The 24,722-nt window shown below is 44.8% G+C and overlaps 1 protein-coding gene across 1 annotated transcript in view; it reads left to right on the forward strand.

The window, feature by feature from the left end:
* The window catches only part of LOC136426479 (leucine-rich repeat transmembrane neuronal protein 3-like), a 54,901-nt gene that overhangs the window by 21,509 nt on the left and 8,670 nt on the right, over positions 1-24,722 (forward strand). Inside the window, exon 2 of the mRNA XM_066415143.1 lies at positions 21,521-21,687. Within this exon, the coding sequence (XP_066271240.1) occupies positions 21,521-21,687 (167 nt within the window). The remainder of the gene's footprint in view (positions 1-21,520; positions 21,688-24,722) is intronic.

The following is a 24,722-nucleotide window of genomic DNA, read 5'->3' on the forward strand; positions in this document are numbered from 1 at the left end:
CGCGCTTAGATGTATATGAAAAACCTATGGTGTTTGAAAACAATCAACTATATTTGTACCAATTCAAGGCTATCATATTGTACCACAAGAGAGGCCCTGTGATAGTTAACGAGAAAACCAAGATAAATCCCTGGCAATTGTTGCTTCCTCAAGCTACAGTAGAGTGTATCAGACACTGATAGCCTTGAACCTATCACTCGTATGTAGACCGTGCTTAGAGGCATGGTCTAGAGAGTAGGGAGACGTATGATAAATAATCATTGAGTTGCTTTTTCCAAATACCAGTATATGAAGTTTTGGCATGTTCTGGCGTTGCAGCAGCGTCCTGTCAGCAGCCCTGGATGTTTTACTTCACCGTTATCTTACACAAACAACTGGGATGTCGTTAGTTCTGGTTCAAGCACATCTTATATCTCCATTACAAGATAACTAACTTGCGAACCGGCCAAAGTACACAGAGCGAAGTGGCAACGCGCTAAATGCGATACGGCGTGGTGATATTGGTCTGTATATTTTTTTATGTACAGCCTCATCTTATTTTGCAGAGTTTTAGTCACTAAACAACGGCCTTAAGAGTAGTGTACAGTTATCTTCAAAATATTATTTCTATGTGTATGAGAGGGGTACGGACAAGTTATTTGAAGGTAACCTCGCCGAAAGGATTTGATTTGTTTGCCTGTAGAAAAGTACAGCCAGGGCTACTCAACTAGCCGAAGGCTATTACAAATGGCTAGCCCTGTTAACTGAATGATATACAAAATTTCATACAAACTTTCACAAAGCACATTGAGACGTTTGCGAGGAAAATATATATGAACGCGTACACAAGATACAATACTAAAATACGTGGATTTCTTTAATACAAAACTATGACAAAGCTATGGCGCATATGAAATCTTTATGATTTCCAGTAAGCGTTACCAAACAGAAGTAGGTCATCGGTTCTGAAAGCGGTGCAGTAAAAGAGCCGCATATCAGTTTCTCCGTGTTTGTCCGTTTGCCTGCACTAAACACCGTGAACAGGCATCAGACAGCGGACAAACTTGTCATCGCCGTGAGGACACACATAACTCATCTGCCGGCATCACCGCAGACTTCCTGCTCCGGTTGCGTGTGCCTGCTAGATGTTCTGGTCTCCGTGAGCTTCGTTTTTTTATGGATTTATCGTAGCCTAATTTGACCATGGATGATTATGCATTTCCCCTTTTTTACCTTCGAAAGTGTTTTTTTATCTCCATGAAAAATGGAGACATAGTTTTGGGCGTGTGTGTGAGTGTTTGTGTGTCTGTGTGTGTGTGTGTTTGTGTATGTCAGCATAACTCCAGACGTTTAGATGGATTGTAATGATATTTGGTATGTGGGTAGGTGTTGGGAGAACAAAGGTCAATTTTTGGCCCCCTGGTATGTGACATTGGTACTGCAGCAGAACTTTTTTGCACCTTTCGACCTGAACATGCCATGGTCTTTATTTTTGGGTGGCAGACATCTTGTGATGTAAGGAAGGTTTGGGCCCCTAGCAGCTTGTTGATAACGTGATGATGCAAAAGGCCAGGAGTGGATGTTTGATTGCATGTTGATTCTACTTTAGGCCCACTGCCAGTCTTTTATTGTAGGCTGCTGCTTCTGTTGACCTTTGGAAGATAGTACTTGTGGATATGCAGAGAAGCTAAAACTATGAACTTCTATTATGAATTTGAAATATTCACTTCTTTTATAAATCCTATCACAGTTGAGAGAAGCCCATCTTTGCATGGTTTAAAACGACACTCTGAGCAATGTCTGCAGAGGTTATATGTGATAAGCCGTTCTGTGCACATGGATATCCAACGCCTCTTCGTGCTCCACGCCTCGTCCCATATAACGCTGCTGCGTTTAGCCAGTCAAACATCATAATATCAGCAGTGAGTGTAGCCGTGTTTACCATGACGACTCCCCCACGCCCTCACAGGCCGTTCCGGAAGGGAGATCTCACCGATACGGCACGAACTCGTCCTCCCCTCACCCCGTGTCGGGACCGGCACTACTGGCTTAGAGAGGATCGTCGTAAGTCAACATTTGGTGATGCCGAGTTGTCTTTCTCTTGGAACAGGATCCAGAACCGTGTCTGCCAATGAGAAAACTTGGCATGAGGTTATGTTTTTACCGACATTTGCTTTGTTTGGTTTACAGGTTGTTTGTTTGTTTGTTTCTTTGGCTTGCTGGTTTGTTGGTTTGTTTGTTTGTTTGTTGGTTGGTTGGTTGGTTGGCTGGCTGGCTGGCTGGCTGGCTGGCTGGCTGGCTGGCTGGCTGGCTGGCTGGCTGGCTGGTTGGCTGGCTGACTGGTTGGCTGGTTGGCTGGCTGGTTTATTGGTTAGTTGGCTGGTTGGTTGGTTGGTCGGTCGGTTGGTTGGTTGGTTGGTTGGTTGGTTGGTTGGTCGGTTAGTTGGCTGGTTGGTCGGTCGGTCGGTTGGTTGGTTGGTTGGTTGGTCGGTTAGTTGGCGATAAGTAACTGATTTAGGGCTGTCTCCTACATGGAGGCATTTCATTTGTCTTGTCGCCCCTTGCCGAGTGTCTGGGAAGGTTTTAGAAGGTTATGCCAACTTTCTGAACTCACTGCCACTTCGTTACATGTACGTGGCAAACCCCACGTTGCACCAGAAGAGTAATAGAGGCTGCACCTTCTCTCAATAGCATGATTATGTCAATGAGGACGTTTGTTATAAGGCTGGTCGCGATACTTTTAGCGATAGTTGTGACGATGAGCTTTTCTTATATAAGCGAACAAAAATATAACACATGCTTGGCTTCTTCCTCTCTTTATCGTTGTCACAATTCACATGATTTACCTTTAATCAAGATGCCACTTTGTCTTGTGTTACGGTGTGACCAACAAGAGCTTAAAAATCATGACCTTAGCAAGTCTAGAACACGAGATATTGATCCCGGAAGTTCCGCTGCAGTACCATAGCAATCCACTAGGGCGCCCAAAATCTAATCATTCTGAGGTCTGAAGAAGACCTACCCACATACCAAGTATGAAGTCAATCCATACAGGCATTTTTGAGTCATCGTGTTTACAGACAGACAGACACACACACACAGTCACACACACACACACACACACACACGAACGCTGGCGAAAATATAACCTTCTCGGCGAAGGTAAAAAAGATCCCTCGCGGGGGGTCCTGGCACGGACTATCTACCCGAACTCTTCACCTTTAGCATAGAAGAAGTTGGCAGTTTGCCGGCATAAGCCTATAAGCCCCGGCCGGGCCAGAAACTCGACCCTCCCGTGACGGACCCTCCAGACTCCCCGGACTATTCTCCAGTACCCGTCGGGGCCACACACACATCAGACCGCCGACAGAAGAGCCCCGGGTCGGTCTTCACGTCAAGCGGGCTTTCAGCACTCTTCGCGCAAATTGGCCATTACTGAGCTGTAGATCGTGTTTCTCGTGCCAAGGGTCCATTTGATTAGGGCCAGGCTCTCGTCCCCAGGGTGAGTTTGATACTGTTCCGTGAATAACAAAGGTAAAAAGGTCTAGTATCAAGTTTACGGGTCCTTCTTGGCAAAAAGACAAACAAACATCTTGATAGCTACTTTTCAACAGTTGGGTAGTGAGTTTCCCCTATGTATGATAAAGGTAATGAACTATTATGAAAGCTAGAGGTCGCTACACTGTACCTACGTCCACTTTAGTTCTGAAGCTAAACGGCCGATGTCGTAACGTTTTATGGGCGACTAGCATGTCATTGAGTCTTGCAATTTAGTCCAGCAGCTCTTAGTAGGTCTCAGATGTGCTGATACAGAGAAAATTAATATGTTTTACTTTCACTTAAATCCTAAACGTTCTGAAGTGGGAATGCAACATGTCTGTAAAATCATCTCTTATCGAGTCCATACATTCAGCCATGCAAGTGGTTGCTCATACGTGCGTGATTGTAGGCTATTATTTGCCTGGCCTTGTGCCGAGGTCCCGACAGGTTCACGCATGTCTTATGCCGAGGTTCCACAAGGCCCGATACCGAGGTCCCGCTGCCAGGGTCAATGCCGAGGTCACCCGTTTCTCGCCACCCAGTATAATTGGTTGGTAGGGAGCCAAGAGATGGGGGATGGAGAAAGATAAAAGGAGCGCATGGACCGACGGGTCCACCAGGGGCAGGTTAAAAACAATATAATGTTCCACGTAGATTTACTGTAAACCGATTAAGCCGTGGTCCAAGACGTTCAGTACAGATGACAGTCACATCTTTTGTTCTTGGACTACGACCTGATTTCAACAACTAGAAGTAGGATCCACAAATGCCAAGGCCGTGACAAAGGACATATCAGCATATCTATATTAAAGACAATTCAAACTCTACAACTGGATGAAATTCGGACATTTACTTCTTGACGTTTCGAGTGGCATCAATCACTCAGTGTCACTAGAATGAACTGGATTTCACTCGAAACGTCCGGATGAAAATATCCGAATTTCACCCAGTTGTAGAGTTTGAATTGTCTTTACATATTGTTTACCTGTATGTCTGCCCTTCATAAACATGTACCCATATATCAATCATCGGAGCTATTCATCCAAGGCTTCTTGATTTATGCTGTTCAACCGAAACAAATGCACTCAGTACCGTAACATAACCTTCTTGATGAAGGTAAAAAAAAATCTTCAAAAAAGACTAATCAAACTAAAACCCATTAATCCAGCTCTACTGCATCTCTTTACCTACCACTTCTATAAATCAGACAAGATCCATTTCCTTTGACCTTGGATTGACGTTGAGACCTCCAAACCCTTAAGGTAAAGCCTTAGCAGGATCACGGTCCTTAAGGTAACACGGCCTCGGGGAGAGTCGAGGTCGCTCCCGCCGGGGCTGTTTGCTTTAGTCGGTCCCCGGGGTTTTACCACCAGTTGAAGGATAACATTGGAGTAGACACTTCCATCGGACCGACCTGGTATTTGCTGTGGGTCTAGGCTTAGACGGGATATCTCGATAGCCTTAGACGTGCTTAGTTCAATAACATTGACTTGATGCCACTAGAATTGCTTTTAAGACTAAGCAGTCTCAAGGTTAGGCCTATGATCAATGACCTGCAGTGGCCCCTTCTCTGCGAAAGGAGGAGGAACGCCCGCCTCAACTTTTTCTACAAACTCGTTAATAATTATATCAATATAAACGCCGACAGTCTACTTAAAGCAGCTCAGGGGCGCACCCGGGGTAGTCACCATCTTAAATTCCAAACTCCCAACGCCCGGACAGACAGACACATACAAACACTCGTTCTTCCCCCACACCATCCCACAATGGAACACCCTGCCTGGCACGGTTGTATCGGCTCCCACCGTTGAGTCATACCGTGCCAGGCTGGAGGCCTGCCCGCCTTAGCCTGGGACCTCCTCCCAACCTACTTTGCCCCTCGCGGGGTTATCTGGGGGGCAACGATGATGATGATGATGATCTGTACGGGACTAACATGCCTTTGGGTGTCCAGAGGTTTACTGTCAGGAAAAGGATAACACTGAGGTTGGCATATCGGTAGGAGAGAGATCGTCTCTTGTGTGGTTGTAGGCGTAAGGTGGATATATCAATAGCATGGTGGGTTTACCTGTGCTTGGAGGTGCTGGAACTCAAAATATCAACCGAACGCTATCGAAATTGTGATTGAATTAAGGATCGTCAAACTGGTTAGACTGCTATGATCTTTGCAAATATAACATGCCTTTGGCACTCCAGTGGATTTACCGTCAGTGGATGGATGACACGGGTGTTTGGTACATCAATAAGATTGAGTTGGTCTTAAGTGTAGTTCTAAGGTTCTCGATAGTCTGGTGTGTTTAAGTGTCTTGGAGATGCTGACACTGACAATATTGACAAAACTCTATTGAAATTGTGATTGAATTAAAGATCGTCAAGATCAGGGTGCTGTGATCTGTACGTATACTCTACTAACATATCTATGGCCTCCGTCGGTCAGTATTGACCATGATAAAATCCTAATTCACAGCAGCCCTACAGCGTCGACTATGGTTAAACAGCCCTATACGAGAATGGCAGTCTCTGCCACAAACATGCCTTTGGTAATCCGGTGGATTTACCGTCAGTGGAAGGATAACGGAGTTTGGTACATCAATAAGATCTGAATCGATCTCCAGTGTAGTTCTAATGTTCTCGATAGTCTGATCGTGGAGATGCTGACACTGACAATATTGACAAAACTCTATTGAAATTGTGATTGAATTAAAGATCGTCGAGGTCAGGCTGCTATGATTTGCACGTATACTCTACTAACATGCCTTTGAATCCAGTGAATTTACTGTCGGTAGAAAGATCACACTGATGTTGATACATCAATAAAATTGAGTTGTATCAAGTGTAGTTCTAGGGTTCTCAATAAGTCGGTGTGTTTTGGAGATGTTGACACTGACAATATTGAATAAACGCTATTGGAATTGTTTTTGATACCTACGAATTAAGGCCGCCAAGGTTTAGGCTGCTATGATATTTGCAGACTAATGTGCGTTTTTCTGATGTGGGCTCTTCACTAGTACAGAATCCGGGTTCCTAAGCCTAGACCTGACATTTCGATAGCCTGTTAGGTTCAATCGTGTGCTTGGAAATAGTAACACCATTAACATTAACTAACTGGCATTGAACTTGCGTTAGTTCCATGGAAGTGTCATTCTCGAAGTGTCCGTGCAGCTACAAGAATTTTTGTAGTTTTGCGTTGTAGTGTTGTCCAGGAAAAGAAACAAGAACAGGGCGTTCTGCTGCAATACTAAGGGAAATCACAAGGAGGCCCAAATTTGACCTTCGTATTCCCAAGACCTACCCACATACCAAATACCATCACTATCCACCCAGGCGTTCTAAAGTTATACCGACCAGAAATGTCCTAAAACACCGACATACAGGCACACAAACAGACACACAAACACACACACATACACACAGACGTACACACCCAAAAAATACCTCCATTTTTCACGTAGGTAATGGAGTTCAAGCAAAACCTACTCGAGGGCGCGTGTATATCCTGTTGTTAACATTCCAGCATCGAGTCCTCCCGCGCAAACTAAATATCTCTAGGTCGTTAAGACAGTTCTGACATTTAACTTTTCCCCAGTTGGCACCCGACCTTGAGTTCTGGTGTGCGTGGAAGACAAGGTCATTTCTGGGTCAAGTGAAACGTGAGAAGCCGTGAGAAGACCGGGTCAAGTTGTGCCGAGTCCCATACATGTCGTAACAAGCAGTACTTCCGTTCGGTAATGTTTAGTTGTATTGATAATGATTCCATATCTAGGTTGCGTGAGAACGGCTATAGTGTCAAGGTCAGGTTGGAAAAACAGAGCTTGAAGAGCTCAAATTGTCATCACTTACTAGAAAGGAAACTAAGATCACGTGCGCATGTCAAAAGTAATCAGTTACCCTGAAGACGGCCAATTGTAATAATAAGCTAGTTCACGGTTGCTACTACGCATGTGCAGTGTCAAAGGTGAAGGCCCCCGAGACGTAAACAAAACCCGTAGGGGCGTTGTTATGCAAATCTAGACAATGTCGAGACGGGCACTGTTTATAAGCCTGGGGCCTTCACCTTTGACACTGCGCATGCGTAGTAGCAACTGTGAACTAGATTATTCAGGACTGTACCAGAGGAATGTACTATTTCATTGAGTCATAAACAAAACTGCGTGCATTTTAGGTTACAGATTGTACCGCCACAATCTCACAACATCGTCATCTTGGATCGTTATTTTGTCAAATTGGCAAAGCCGATCGCGAGTCGTTGGTGTAAAACAAGCGGATAAAAGCTTTCCTCAAACAGGTGGGACCTGTATCCACACACGTGTGAGCCGGCGCCTAACCCGTTCACAAACTTCTGTGGGAACCGTTAAACACACACGGGTGTACAGCGATTGTGTTTGAAAGAGGTCGGCCAAAAGTCAAAACAGTTATGAAATTGATATTTGCAGCAACGAAACAGATGTACCTATATGTTTTAGGCCCGTCGCAGTACTGAGTGAGTGAGTAAGCGTGTGAGGAAAACAGACAATATTCTAAAAGGGCCAACTTTCTTGATAACCCATTGGGTTTGGGCCAAGAAACGGTCGAGTTTGCCTTCCCTAAAGAAAGCTCAAAGGTAAATGAAGAAAAATTTGACGGCGAGGGAAAACCAAAGTGTTGAAAATAGCAATAACCGTAGGGAGGGACGTTTGTTACATGATTTGTTACCAGACGAAAGGATTTATGTGAGGGGGCGCTAGGGGTCGATGGCAGTGAGGATATGACTGGCGAGGGAAAAATTAAGTGTAGAAACAATGACCGTAGGGAGGCATGTTTGTTACATGATTTGTTACCAGACGAAAATAGTTATGAGAGGGGGCGCTAGGGGTCGCTGCGTTAATATCAATTAAAGGAAATATGTTGGTTAAACTTCAAAACCAGTGCAAATTGGACGGAACCCTGTCTTTGCCAACACGGCATGGCAGTGAGGATATGACTGGCGAGGGAAAAATTAAGTGTAGTAACAATAACCATAGGGAGGAATGTTTTTTACATGATTTGTTACCAGACGAAAGGATTTATGAGAGGGGTCGCTAGGGGTCGCTGCGTGTCTATTTCAGCCTGTTATTCCGAGACTCGGGCACCACAGGACGCTAAAAGGTGTCCAAATATCCCATCTGGTACCGATTGGCCGGATTGAGACATTGACCCAAACCTTGTCGGTCGATCAGACCCCCTTCCCGTGGGGGTGGTGTGTTTACGCCAGGCGGCATCCCGGGGGTAGGGAGGAGGGGTGACACTGATAAATCTACTCACTCTCTAGTCGCGTTCTTGGAGCAAAGGAGGACCAAGAAGTCGGAGGAAAAGTAAGAAGAGTCTTGTTTTAATTAGCGGAAATATGTCGGTCTTGGCACTGGTTAAACCTCGCAACTAGTGCACCTTGGACGGAACGCTGTCTGTGCCAACACGGCATGGCAGTGGGGATATGTTTTTACCAGAGTTTGTTGGCTTGCAATTGTGCTTGTTACCTTCGCCCAGAAGGTTATGATTTCGTCAGGGTTCGTGTGTGTGTGTGTGTGTGAGTGTGTATGTGTGTGTCTGTGTGTGTGTCTATGTGTGTGTGTGTGTGTGTGTGTGTGTGTGTGTGTGTGTGTGTGTGTGTGTGTGTGTGTGTGTGTGTGTGTGTGTGTGTGTGTGTGTGTGTGTGTGTGTGAACACGATAAGTCGAGAATGCATGGGTGGATTGTCTTCATACTTGTTATGTCGGTAGGTCATCTGGAGACCTTGAAATGATCAAATGTTGAGCCCCTTAGTGGCTTGCTTGTGGTACTGTAGCGGAACTTCCGGGTTTGATATCTCGTGTTCTGGACATGCTATGGTCATGATGTTTAGTAGTAGATAGCTCTTGTCTGTTAGTCTTGGATTTCTTTGTAAACTGGTTTGTTGGCCGGGGAATTTGGTTAACAGAATGATAAAATAATCCTTATTATTGTAAACCTGTGCATGGTCTTAGCTGTAAGAAATAAGTAACTAAATGTAGGCAGTCTTCTGGCGGCTTAGTTTAAAACTGCAGTAACAAACATGTAAATACCAAGGAGGAAACTTAATCTTTACTCGCGCTGACGGTTGTGATATGATTTGTGTAAGGTGTGTTTGTAGGAATATCGGTCAAATCGTCAGCCACAACCTTTAGGAACAGGTTAGATGTTGTAAGGGATTGCATTCGTCATTTCGGATGGTGACATAAAGCCGAAGGACCTGTGTATGGGGGAGCTTCAGGTGTAAACTTCAAGCGTGAAACCACTGTACGTTTAATATTTTAGCTAGAACCCAACACACTTCAATATCCAGAAGAGTAGCCGGTGTGCTTGGCTAAAACCGTATTAAAGTCGTATCAAAGCCGCATTGTAGTACTAGCTACTTGAAAAAGCATCATGCTTCACCTCACTTGAGGATACCTGCTTTACGTTACGTTCAGGTTCACGAAAAGTATTTTCTTCGGAGCACACGAAAACAATTCGGTTTGACAGTGAACGGGGTTACTTCAGGACAAAGGTCTATAAGATCTACTCCCTCAGTCCCTTCTGGATTCCTGTTGTTTTGTCTGATGTGGGGACTGACAGATGGCCAGGTCCGATAGTCAGCTCTGTGATGGGAGTAGTGTAGTAGAATTCATCCAACCAAGCAGATGTATGGGGAGGAAAGAAACAGGCGTGGCGTCTCCACGTGCACATGTTGTTCCGAAGCTGTCAAGTCTTTTTCTTACTCTGTCACCCAGGTTTGAAACCTTTTAGAGTTGGGTGTTGGCTGCAGTTCCGTCTAAAACTTGGTTCGCTTGTCTTATAGTCTTTTCATCACTCTAATAGATGCCAGAAGCAGAACCAAGGTTGGGGTTTCACCCAAACTTCATGGTCACTTTACAGTGTATGGTAGTTGTAATTTTTGGCGACGCCTCAGGGGCGAGCCAAATTTTTACTATATTGTGTGCAGATTGCAAGAATTCTAGGAATTGTACAGGAATGTGAAAGTCCATGGGACGATAACTCAAGAAAGCCTTGATGTATTGTCTTCATATTTTGTAGGTGGGTAGGTCTGTGGGAGACCTTGTAATGATTGGATTTTGGACCCCCTAGCGACTTTTTATGGTACTGCAGGGGAACTTTCACTTTTCAAATCTCGTCTTGTGAACATGCTATAGTCATGATTTTTAAGTGGTGGATAGCTCTTTGTTAGGAAAATATGTCCTGTACATTTGGACTACCCAGCGGCTTTTTTTGGAACTGCAGGAGCTGATTTTGACTCAAACTTTGAAAGAGAATAACGCAAGAAGGGGATGACGGATCATCATAATTTTTGGTGTGTAGATAGCTTAAGAGATGATTTACATAATCATATGCCAATTATGCAAATCAATATCTGATTTGCATAATTAACGAGGACAGTTGATAAATCAGCTGCATTCTCAAACACATGACGTATGTAACTGAGAAAGAGATAAATATCGATAGATATCTATTATGCAAATTGATACTTAATTTGCATAATTAATGACAAAATACTATAAATCCATAGTGGTAAATGATGGGGATTTCATTTTTGCACCATTTGGAAGTTAAGTAAATGTGGCCACTATTAGACACAAATCTTGCATAGAGGGCCTCATTTACATAATTTATGAGGAAATGGTACGATATCTTTTTTTGTAAAAACAAGATTTTCATACATTGGATAACTTGTGTTATTTTGGTAGAGAAGGTGATCGACTGATATGATCTATGCAATTAATTATGCGAGGTCCTTATTTGCATGTGGGCTAAAAACGAAAACGTTAACAGAGACCGCTGTCGCCATGGCAACATCTTTTTATGTTGCCAATCTTGTTGTGCTTGTGCGAGAATAGGCAAATTCAGTACTAAAATAGTAAATCTTACTATTCGAGGACTAGATCTCGATTGAGGCCCTTTTTTCTCTGTGTCTATAGCGGTTTGTTGTTGGCGTCATGTGCTATTTGGGACGATTTCTATTCCTTACGACTAATCAAGGTATAACTCGCCATTTATAAACGTTCCAACATCAGTACAGGTTTTAATGTGTGAGGGAAGTGCACAAGTTCGTCAGACCTCCGCCCTGAAAGAATAACCCCTGGGGTGGGTACGGCGGGTACTACAGCCTAAACGTCAATAGTCTGTTTAAAATCGACTAAGTGACTCTAGTTCACGATGTCTGGACCTGGAGGCGGCACGGTGGGGAGGGTCGTAACTTCTGTGGGTCAGACCGATCGAACTCCAAGCATATGCAAGGATCAGACTCGGTCTTAGTGTTTTACCCCTTCTTTTTGCAATGCACTTTTTTTACTGGAAGCAGGCGAATCGGCAAAAAGTGCAATACTACAAAGGCGCACAAAATTTTGCTTAAAAAAAAACAACAACGAGAAACCACTGAGACTAAACGGGTTCCTTACATCTGCTTGGAGATTGTTTGGAGTTCTGTGGTCGGTCTGGATACATCGTTTTAGGCCGGCGAGTTGGTTTTACTGGAGGCGCCCAGGAAACCAGACTTGGACCCCGATACTGAATAATCCATCGTTTCCATCTCTTCCTTGACAATCAATTTAGATACATTTTAGGTCTCAAGAGACCCAGATAATTATGGCTGGAGGGAGATGTAAATGTACGCCACATTTTTTGTTATTTTCTTCCATTTTTTGAATAACACTGATTCGATTGAACCCCATGGGCAACCAAGAAGGAGATAGAGCTTGGCTGTTCAAAAACAAGGAAACCCAGATCGTGTGCAATCACTCCGACAGGTGTCAGCAGGGTCAACGACCGGCAACTTTGTTATTGGAAAGTCGTATAGAGGTTGCAAGACACTGACAGTGCTAACAAAGATTTCATGATATTTTGAAATACAATAGCAATACGCTGAAATACAATAGCAATACGTTAATACGGGCCTCAGGGGTCAACCACAGGCGGTCTTGTTATTGAAAAGTGGTATAGAGGTTACAAGACACTAACAGCATTGAAAAGTCTTTCATGATATTTAGAAATAGGATAGCAATGTTGTCGGGGCGACAGTTCGATGATACGGGCCCCAATGATCAACAACATGCTGCCTTGTTATTGAAAAATCTTACGGAGGTTAAGAAAAGACTTTGACAGCGCTGAAAGTGGTCAACGCAAATCATCATCTTAAGAAATACGAGTCTTAAAAAGCTACGTCTTTCAAAAAGCGCCTTGAGGCCGAGGGTCCACCACATGCAGCCTTGTTATTGAAAAATCGTATGGAGGTTAAGAAAAGACGCTTACAGCCCTGAAAGTGGTCAACACCAATTATGATCTTTAGAATTACGATTTTTAAAAAGCTACGTCTTTCAAAAAGCGCGCTGGTACGAGCATTGAGGCCGAGGGTCCACCACATGCAGCCTTGTTATTGAAAAATCGTATGGAGGTTAAGAAAAGACGCTGACAGCGCCAGAAGGGTTAAACGCCACTGACGGAATTAGGACGAGGCGTGACGAATTGAAGACCGCCTGTCGTTACGGTGTTCACATTTCATTCATGAAACATCTAGGCCACCAGAAATCTGACATGGTGTTCTCATTTATTCCGCCCGGGATCCTGTTTTTCAAAGAAAAAAGAAAGGTCCCATGTTCACACCAATGAGGAAAGATACGCGTCAGAGCTCAGACACCCTTAACTAATTGTCACAAATCGCAAGTTGCTTCGAGCTTGACCTCAAAATGAGCAAATATCAAGGAATGAATAAATGAATAGTTTATCAACACATGGCTATGAGGTTTTCAAACAAAAAGTGACAAAAATAGCACATACAAATGTTTCGTAAGCATTTCTGTCACAAACGACCTAAAAATACAGGCATCGTGTTTTCCATACCGTGACACCTGTAGAATTAAATTAGCTTGACACTAACTGTTAAAAGGATTAGTTTCAGTTTCTCCGTCTCCGTGTCAGCTTCATTCTACCGACTCACGCCGAATCCAATTAGAAGGTTGATTGGACATGACCTATAGAGCGTTGACCCCATCCATCAAATCCACAGCGTGACTGTTCAGGTCAAGAGGACATAAATCATGTGGATGGCACTGACGTACTATTGTAGAACACTGCCACTTCAAGAGCATTATTCTCAAAAAGCTATTGATTTCTGTTTGCTATAAGAAATGCGTAGCTCGCACAAAATACTGTAAATCTGGCCTCAAACAACAACAACAACAAAATTTCAAAACGTCTAACCGTTTTCAAAACTTATCCAGTCGCTTGAGTAACTTTTTGAGTGGTCTGCAACATCAGCTTGTCTGCCTGGCGTTCCACTGTGTATTGTATTGTTGCAATTTCGAAAAAAGATAAAGAGTAACTTTTGTAGCGAGGAAACGTTACTTATTTTTGGTTCCTTATGAATCTGTATCCTACTTTTTTTTTCTTTTCAAATTCGGACATGATTTGTAGAATGTTGTGCAAGTTGCCTCTAGCTTGAGTAGTTCATAGGTCTTTCGGAAGAAATGCAAGTTGCGGTTTTAGAAATTAGACTGTCATCCCAATAACATCACTTCTTGACCCGCACAGTCAAGGTATGAATTTCAACCGATTTAGACAACGCCCCGTATAGAGTATCTCATTACCTAGATGTCTAACGTTCATCAACGTTAAGAGCATTTCCATTGCTATAGCTAGGACAGACTGAACGTCACAGACTACTGTATCGTCAGGACCACCCCGGTGTTCTAAAGGGCACGCCACGTGCTGTTCCCAGTAGACTCGGGAAAATCTCCGACTCTGCCAAAAACTTCATTGTGCTGGAAACATTTGATGGATGGCGCGGAGAATCGGGATTATTATCAACTATTGAAGCAAAACCGTCCTGTCAGCGCGAAGTCTTTACAATGGGCTGGTAGATTGTCTAGGGACAAGGAGGGGTTGTGTGATGTGTCAGTTGTAAGTGGTGAAGTTTTGGTAGAAAGAGTGCTAGGATTTGTCAATGAAACCGGAGCTCATCACATGAGGCAAGATTTGCTCCTTATTAGAAGAGGGCATTGCCTAATTTCTCCCAGTAAGGTAGGACTCGTCAGTTTTCTTGTTTGTTTGTTTGTTTGCTAAGGGTCAAGGAGGGATTGTGTGATGTTTCAGTTGGAAGTGGTCAAGTTTTGCTGAAAGTGAGGTAGGATTTGCCAACGTTAGAGGATACTGAAGCTCGTCACAGGAGGCAAAATTCAAGCCAAGTAAGGAGAAGGGATTGTCTGATTTTCTCAAGTAAGGTAAGAATTTTTTTTGTATTGTATACTCGGTACCTTATGGCGTAACACACCAGGTTTGTACTGAACAGTACAAGCTGCTTATCTGGACAGATTTATTTGATCCACCCACTCCGGGATGGACCTCTACTATTATCGTTAGGTGTTAAACGCTCGAGACTTGGCTCTCCTCAAACACTGGACCTTCATTTACGTCCTATCCGAGCGACGTCCCTAACCGAAGCTAGGTACTCATTTTCACCTGATTCGAGTGAGGGAATTGGTGTAAAAGGTGCCTTTCCAATCCAGAGCTAGAGGCAGAACATCGGGGGCTGTCAGGGATTCGAACTCAGTCCCTCCAGATTCTGAGTCAACAACCCTAACCACAAGGCCACCGTTTTGATGAATCTTACACTTGATGCTACGCAGGAGGCCTGCTTAGCAAGCTGGCTGTTGTCCGGGTATGGAATTATCGCTGTTGCTGTTGCTGCTGGGGGAAAGAGGGTCGGGTTTAAAGTTAAACTATCCGAAGCAACAAACAAGGCAAAAGGTGGAGGAACAACATCCGCCCACTAAGCTGTAATGTACGCGTCTCCTGTATTTTTAATACATTGAAAAAAAAAGATTTATCTCAATTAATTATCCATGCTTTATACGAATATTTATCATATAAGTGTATAATATAGGATTGTTAAATTCTAAGCAAAAATGTGGCTCTGTGACTTTTTTGTGATGAATCAGTTAGACATCAGAGTTAGCATTGGTCGATTGTCAGAAACGGAGCAGTTGTCAAGATATAGACAAGTGCACTTTACTAAATCCGGAATTTGGGCGCTCCAAAGCAGGAGCCATCCGCCAGGTGGCGCTGTTGTAAACATCACCGTTATAGAACGCGCCTTGTATATAATGCAATGTCCCTAGGCACCCTGTGCGGACACACACACACGCAATGTGATATTTTGATCCAACATGTGGACATCCACTTAGATCTATTTACGCACGCCACGCTTCATGTTGGTTTTATGTTACGTCTGACCCGTTTCGAGTGTCTTTTACGAAGTCAAGTGCTTTATTGTGCTAAACGTTGGTATTTACAAGGTTTATCCTCAAATGATCGCATCATCAATTCCTGTGCACACCTGTTGCACGCACGATTGGCTGCGTCATCAGTATTCGTACACACCAAATATTGCATCACCATCTATTGTGTTCACATGTTGCGTCATTATCTTCTGTGCACACCTGTTATCGCGTCATCACTTACTGTGCAGTTCTGACATACACACAGAATGACGGGTAGCAGGATAAACACCCTCACCTGTTACGCGACATCACTTCTCGTGCACAGATGTTGCGTCACCTATTCCCGTGCACACCTGTTATCGCGTCATCACTTCCTGTGCAGACCCGACACACAAAGCATGATGGGTAGCAGCTCAAACATCTTCACCTGTTCGTACATCATGACATCGTGTCGACAATTATATCAGACCGGACTGCTCACCGTCGGACTCCACGGGGGTAGAGCAGTCATCACCTGTCGACCTCGCATACCTTCAACCCCCGGTCGTCATGACAACCCGTCGGGTCGTCATGGCAACCCGTCGGCAGACAGACGAGGACACGATGGGCCCTGACAGACAGCTGGTGGGCCCCGCTGGTTGATCGGATGGGATTGCAGGCAGCTGACGGGTCATGGGAGGACTCGGTGTCTCTTCCTTCTGTGTCTCATCCTATTCCATTTCTCAACACAGCTAGCTTTCTGTCTCTCTGTCAACTTGTCGTGATACTCTGCTGGAGTGACATCTTACCGTAGCCCGTTTCAGGGGAGGACTCCGGGTTCCGGGCCTCTGTCTCACCTCTGTGTCTCATCCTGTTCCATTTCTCAATGCAACAAGCTTTCTGTCTCTCTGTCAACTTGTCGTGATACTTTGGACTGACATCTTACCGTAGCCCGTTTCATGGGAGGACTCCGGGTTCCCGGGCCTCTGTCTCACCTCTGTGTCTCATCCTGTTCCATTTCTCAGCACAGCAGGCTTTCAAGGTGTTTCTCTGTCAACTTGTCGTGATACCACATTATGGAATGACACCTTTGCACAGTACAGTGGCCCTTACGCAGTCATATATATATAGGTAAATCCTAGGGTCTCTTTCGACGCTAGGACACCAGTTTATAAACGTTCTGGTCGTTTGTAAATCTTGAAAATTGTCGTTATGAATTGAAAGCTTATCGTCAGCAATTAATCTTGGAAGTCTGATTTTGGAGGTGTCATAAAACCACCAGTATCAGGCATACTTCCTTCCCGCTGAGTTCCCGATACAAAATCATTTTATTGTTGACATGCCCAATACTTATGATACTTCAGCTTCAACTTAAATAGATATATCCCCATATGACCCCGTCAAGGGCAAAGTAGGGGGGGGGGGGGGGGTTCTAGAGGGGCAAGCCCCCAGCATGGCCCGGAAAGTCTCTACTTTTATATACAATTACAATATAATTGTGACAGAAGTAAAACTACAATCCTGATAAGCCCAAATAATGTGCAACATTTATTTTGCCGAAATAACCCTACGTGGTGACCAAAGCGGTTCTCACCCCCTCCAGTGAGTGACAGACATGTCTAGACGGTGCCATGGCAACGAGGATGCCCTTCGGATTTCAACCTTGAACGTGGAAATGTGCAGTAGAGACAGTTCATTCGCCCAACTGTTCTCATGGCACGTAGGTCGCGGCAAAGGTTCCCAAAGTCATTTATAAACATATATCACACCAGTGTTTTCATTGCACTGGTCCGATTTCCTTTAGACTTAGATATATCTGTTCGTTTGATCCATTATTGGCTACGCTTGTTACAGATGGACACCGATAGATACCCATTACAAGTTGATGCCCTTTTGTTTCAACATAGCTCTATTACAAATAGCCGTAGAAAAATACATAGGGACCTATATAGGGCATATAGCTACATGTACATACTGGCGATACAACTATCATAGACAGCGTTTCTTATCACTTGATCCTAAGTTAGCCGTACTAAGAAAAACTTTAGATATTCATCATTTGCTACTTTTTAAACTGTACATGGTATTATCGAAAGTTTCTGTACATTGTCGCGTCATTTTTGACCCATATGTAGCGGTGGTAGAGAAAGTTTAGCCTCTACCAGGCTCCGCGGGACGCTGGAAAAATAGTAGAAATTGGCCAAATAGAGTGAATAGTATGCTAAGGGAGTCGGCTACGAAGAGAGGATAAACCCGCCATCCTATATGTATAGCAGACTAACCATAGCAAGTTTTTCTGTCTATTTCTATTCTTTCCAGCCGCTATTGGAGCCTGGTTGAGGCTAGAAAAAGTGAAAGTTGTTAGACCAGTGAAAGTGCGACACACGCAGGCGACACACGCGTCACCCCAGACCGGTCATATGATCCGCATTATCGGCTCGGCGTTCCAGGGCGGGCATCTCGGTGCGCTGTGGCCGGTGGGAGGGCAGGGGGACCGCCCAGTCGCGCAGCGCAGCATACCGTACCCCGGCCGCCGCTAGAGCTGCACGCGCTCCTTTTATATCCACCACTCATAGTGATCAAAATAGCCCGGCCATGATCTGGAGTCGGGGCATCACCGATTGCAAAATTCGTGGTTCCTCCCCTTACGATGGAGACTGGTGGTAGGGGTGTTGTCATCAGAGCCTTGGCGGGTTTTCTTCTCATTCGTCCTTCAAGTCTAGTGAGTCGCTGATGACGGATCAGCCGATCTTTGCGGTGAGTATGTCAGTTAATCAACTGAGTCAGGGACTCACGCAGACTGTTAAGGATGGGGACAGATATATCACTGTTTGTCAGATTCAGCCTTGTCCCGAATGGTATAGGGTTCAGTCGGAGTTAGGATCGGTGTAGGGTTCACCCGTATTGTGTCTGCGTACGTGTCTCTGTCGCACCCAAACATTGGGCCGTCCTGAGAAAGCTAGTTAGTACGATTGGCTTGTGTGTGTTTTTATCATGTTGTGTTAGCTGCCGGCCAGCTCGAGTGTTTTTATACCACTGACCGCCGACTGTGCCCAGTCTGACCGTGGCTTGTTTACGAAGGCAGCTGACTACTTAACGAGGGAAGGGAAGGGGAGGGCGGTACGTATTTGTTAAGTTTGTCGTCTCCCCCTTACCTTCCCCCCACCACCCTAGTCTCTACCAGACTACTACGCCGGCTATAGGGAGAACATTTGCCAGGGTTTCACTTGCTAGGATGGCAGATTTGACCCTCTCTCCGTAGCCGACTCCCTTAGCATACTATTCACTCTATTTGGCCAATTTCTACTATTTTCCCAGCCATCGACGCGGCCTGGTAGAGGCTACCACCACCCGACAGTCTAGTACCTCAGTCTGTCGCCTACATCCGTGTTTGATCATCCTTAATTATTCTCCGCTCGCATGAGGCCTACCCGGTGGCGTTCGGTCGGTCACGGAACCCCGTCTGTCAACTGAAGTGCATGAGAACTTCAATGCCATCACCATCTATATCGAGCTAGACATGCCTATTTTTCCTCAGATTAGATAGATATCTAGATATGGGCTACTACGGATATCTGCATGCTTTATATTCTGTAAACGCAGACTAACATGGCTTAGGGCAAGACTTCTTCTTGCGTTACGGAAATTTGTGCAGTTAAACAACAATATGACTGATGTTGTTGCAAGGTATTTTTATCGACTATATCTGTACAGATAATGAGCGAGGTTTTCAGTCTGTACAACACAGTTTATTGTTTGAGTTTACAAATGTATTAAGCCAGTAGTAAAGATTCAATTTTATTCCTCTTCTCCTGACCTGGATCTCTAATATTCAGAAACGTAACGCAGTATATACATACATGTAAAACAGTTTAATCATCTTAAAGCGTCTTTGAAAATAATGGTCCGTTTTTTGTTTTTTCTTGAGGGTATTCCTCTCATTTCTGTGGGCGACATCAGCCAGAATCGTTGTAGTTAAGCCTGATTTATCGACAGGCTACCATTTACGTTACATCCGCGGTTCGCTAATTGTTTGTTTGTATGCACGCTCCGATAGCGTGTAATTCGCACAGTTGGGTGTGAATCTAAATAAACCTCAACCGAGAGGAGTTAGCGGGGGAAAAGAACGCCACTGGGGACACCAAGGTCACGACTGTGCCTTCAACCCGCGACGTGTCTCCCCAAGGTCAGAAGTCCTCGTTATTTCACATCGAACAGCCTCCATCGCAGCAGAATGCCTTCCCGACGTTCCCGCCAACCTGTTAGGTCGTCGCCATGGCAACGCCGTCGCCTGTAATCTTGTCTGAAGGGAGCCTGGGTGCGAGAGGCGGTCTGGGTTTCCGATGTGACACCGGGGGAGGATATGGCGCGTTTTGTACTCTCCAAGCAGAGGTGTGGTTCCGACTGTTTTTTGACTTGTTTTTTGGCGTTTTTGTCAGGCTTTCTACTTTGTCGTGGTTTATAGGGACCCCCCAAAAAACATGACATAGTCAGAAAGCCGGACAAAAACGCATAAAAACACGTAACAGCAGGAACCACTCCTCTGCTTGGAGAGAAGCGTTTTTGCAGCGGCACGGTTCGGGAGAAGGGAAACATAGCCGCGGGCGGGCTGTATTTTGAATCGTCCGGTCACGTTTGGGTAGTGAGGCGAAGAGTAAAATCACAGAGGACTTAAAACTGACATCAATCTTTAAGCAGATGTGGAGCTGGGTTTTACACCTTAAGTTCGTCCGTTAGGTATTTTTTTTCACACTTGCTGTCCTCCAAAGCGATAGAGAAACGACCTTTACATCTGTAAATTCATCCAAATTGTTCGTGCAATCTCATGACTCTCCAGGCGTTTTGGTACATTTGACCAATCGTACAAGTCATGTGTCCGTTGAGTCACGTGCCAGATGAAGTGGGTCATTCTACCCAAAGAAGGCTCGAGGTACAACCGAAACGTTGGAATGCTTCACACTTTTGAATCTTAGGTTTTATGTTCGGTAATAAACATGGAATTGATATGCGTAGACGGGGAGATGACATGCGTCTGATAGATTTTTTTGCTGTTCGGTTGTTTTTAAGCGATGTAACGCCGCGGTGGATGCGGCGGTGCTGGTTATGGTTATGGTTATGGTTATGGGTGGTTAGTTATGGGTGGTTAGTAATGGATGGTTAGTTATGGGTGGTTAGTTATGGATGGTTAGTTATGGATGGTTAGTTAACGTGCTGTTGTGTTTCTCTAGGCGATGTTGCCGCGGTGGTTGCGGCGGTGCTGTGCCGGGCTGGGGGCGGGCGGCTTGCGGTGTGGGTTATGGTTATGGATGGTTAGTTACGGGTGGTTAGTTATGGGTGGTTAGTTATGGATGGTTAGTTAACGTGCTGCTGTGTTTCTCTAGGCGATGTTGCCGCGGTGGCTGCGGCGGTGCTGTGCCGGGCTGGGGGCGGGCGGCTTGCGGTGTGGGTTATGGTTATGGATGGTTAGTTATGGATGGTTTGTTATGGATGGTTAGTTAACGTGCTGCTGTGTACCTGCAGGCGATGTTGCCGCGGTGGCTGCGGCGGTGCTGTGCCGGGCTGGGGGCGGGCGGTGTGGGTTATGGGTGGTTAGTTATGGGTGGTTAGTTATGGATGGTTAGTTAACGTGCTGTTGTGTCTCTAGGCGATGTTGCCGCGGTGGGTGCGGCGGTGCTGTGCCGGGCTGGGGGTGGGCAGCCCGGCGTGGGTTATGGTTATGGGTGGTTAGTTATGGATGGTTAGTTATGGCTGGCTAGTTAACGTGCTGCTGTGTCCCTGTAGGCGATGTTGCCGCGGTGGCTGCGGCGGTGCTGTGCCGGGCTGGGGGCGGGCGGCTGGCTGCTCTTGGCGGTACTGGCGGACTCCATCGCGGGGTGCCCCGAGGTGTGCCAATGCTCGGACAGGACGGTGCACTGCGTGGGGAGACAACTCACACAGGTGCCCACCAGGTATGTGCAGCAAAACCTTTGTTGGATCCGTTGGCATGTGCGGTGGCCGCCATCTTGAATTGTGACGTCACAGGGTCGCCATACCATTTTATTGGGAGGGTGTTTTTTCGGGTCGCTAGCGTTCTCTCTATTTTTAACAAATCGGCACACAACTATCACACATTCAAAATTCAAGACCAATTCATATTTATGAAAAGACCGCGTAATCGCTAAACTAACACAGCAAACCTGAAGTACATGTAGTACATATACTTAACTCTAGTTTCCTTCAAGATTGAGTGGAGACAAGGAAATCAGAGATGGCAGACTTCACCCCCTGAACAGCGTAATTACGCAATACCGCTTTGCGGTTACCCATACTGCTTTTGGGTTATACATATTGATTCGTGGTTACCTATAGGGCTATGTTGTCAACAAAACAGACAGACAGACAGACAAGCCAGCAGCTAGACTGTAATCCATTACTCTAGTAAATAGATAACTGTTAGCGTTTATGTCGATATGTATCTTGTTTTGATACGCTAACCAAAATGAGGAGAGGTCTTTAGAAATCGGATATTCTGTCTCCTTCCTTGCTATCACACAGTTTTAAAAAAAACACTTGGCAAGTGTAAAATGTCCATATAATCATTTTTCACTTCATCAGCGTTCTTGTGTGTGTCTGTGTGCCCGTGTGTGTGCCGACACGAATAACTCGAGAATGCCTAGATGGATTGTCTTCATACTTAATATGTGGGTAGGTCTTCTTAAGACCTCGAAATGATTAGATTTTGGGCCCCCTAGTGGCTTGCTTTGATACTGCAGTGGAGCGTCCGGGTTTGATCTCGTTATCTTCGCCGAGTACTTGTACTCGGAGAAGATTATGTTTTCGGTTGAAAAATCTGTTGGGTGGGTCTGTATGTATGTCAGGAGCATAACTCAAGAAAGCTTTAATGAATCTTTGTGTTTTTTGGTAGGTACGTAGTGGTTGTGCAAAGGAAGGTCAAGTTCGTAAATGGTTCACCTTGCGTTTTTCAACGGTACTGCAGCGGACTTTGCATTTTTTTGTGTTTGTATGTTGGCAAAAAAAGTGACGGAAACGTTGACAGATCTTCATGATTTTTTGCAGGTGTGTAGATGTTGTGAAAACAGAGGTCAAGTTCAAACATTATACCCCTGGCATTTTCCGTTGGTACTGCAGCGGGATTTGTGTGGATGTGTATTTGTATGTCGCCAGCATAACTCAAGACGCTGTTGATGGATCTGTATGATATCTAGTGGATGGGTAGGGTTTACAGAAAGGAAGGTCAAGTTCGATAATGGGCCTTCTCGCGGGTATCTAAGATACTGCAGCGGAACTTCCAAATTTAGGGGCATATTTTCTGAAAGCGCTATGGTCATGTGTGGTAGATAGTTCATACTACAGAAAGTAAGTTCTGTAAATTCGGGCCCCCTAGCGGCTTGTTTAGAACTGCAGTGGGCGTTTTTGTTTTGACATTCGGACATGAATAACTTGCGAAGGGGTCGACAGATCGTCGTGATGTTTGGTATGTAGAGAGCTCAGATGGTGCTTTACATAATCAATGACCAATTATGCAAATCAGGAGATAATTTGCATAATTAGTAATGAAAGTTTGCTAACCCACTGCATTTCATTATGGGACATGGGACAGTGTCAGATCATGTAAACAGATGGCCTTGCATAAACGTACATGTAGGTCAAATAAATAAACAGATGGGGCACCCACTATTCTCCAAGCAGAGGTGTGGGTCCAGCTGGTTTTTAACGTGTTCAGTTCAAGCATTTTTGTTCAACACGGTTGGCGACATAACTAAAAGGGGACAAAATAGAAAGCCTGACAAAAACACCTAAGAACACGTCAAAGACCAGCCAGACCCACTCCTCTGCTTGGAGAGTACACTGCACAAAAACTGCACCACTGCTAGGTGCGGAAAAGTCACATGTACTACGTCTTTCAAAATGTGTATGATATGGAATAAAGATTTATTCTATTCATATATATTGACTGTACCATTTCATCATCACTTTCAACTTACAACACTGCAATATCGAACCTTTGTGGCCCATATAATATTAACATACTCATATTTTTTCATGACCAGTTATAACATATATCAGCACACTCTACACATATACTAGTCCTGTACCACCAAATGATCTTTAACCCTATCTAGACTGGACTCATTCGCCCCATCATAACTTCCAAATGGTATGGTGCATGATCAAATTTGCACGGGGTGATAAGCATGTAAATATCAATCACTCTCCATAATAAGCCTTGATTATTTGGCGAAGATAATGTGTTCGTGGAAGTCTAGTTTTCAAATGTAGTTGAGTGTGTGTGGCGCCTTCGGGACCCTGATTAACCTTTTGAGAGACAGTAGTTATCTTCATGTAGGGTCGTGCCAACCGAACAATGGCGTTCGTCCAAAATCCGAGTCGTGACCAAGCCCTCCACTGTCATATGAGGTAGCGGAAAGGTCACGGTTAAGATGAGGTCAAGGCCATTCACGGCAGGCAGCCAGTAGTTATGATGATCCACACATATCCAGCAGTCGTTGCCAAGAAAAGCCAGACTCCCCATAAAGACTCTCCCTGCCAGTCTGAAGCCTTACTATTCTCTGTATTATCTGAATGGAGGGAAGTTTCATACATGTATATGAAGGAGTCTCAGGTCTAAAAGCTCTACACGTTAAAGAACCCAGCACACTTGAAAGATGAGTAGGGTTACGTTTCCGCGGTGTGCTATGCGAAGCACGTCACCGCATTGCACTTTAAGTAGCTGACTAAAAAAAGAGGGTGACTTCTTTATATTTATCTTTACCAACCAGAAATCTACTCTCCAAGCATAGGTTCGACTCCTGCAGGTTTTTGTCTTCTTCTAGGCGTTTTCATCGGGCTTTCTATTATGTCAGCTTTCTTTCGTTTCTTTTTGTCCGCTCTGACAATATATAAATCCCGATGCAAACGTCTAAAAAGACGTCAAAAGCCAACCGGAGTCTGCTTGGAGAGTACCAAAACCGTGTGATATAGA

This window comes from Branchiostoma lanceolatum, chromosome 2 (genome assembly GCF_035083965.1).
Source record: "Branchiostoma lanceolatum isolate klBraLanc5 chromosome 2, klBraLanc5.hap2, whole genome shotgun sequence".
Classification (NCBI taxonomy): domain Eukaryota; kingdom Metazoa; phylum Chordata; class Leptocardii; order Amphioxiformes; family Branchiostomatidae; genus Branchiostoma; species Branchiostoma lanceolatum.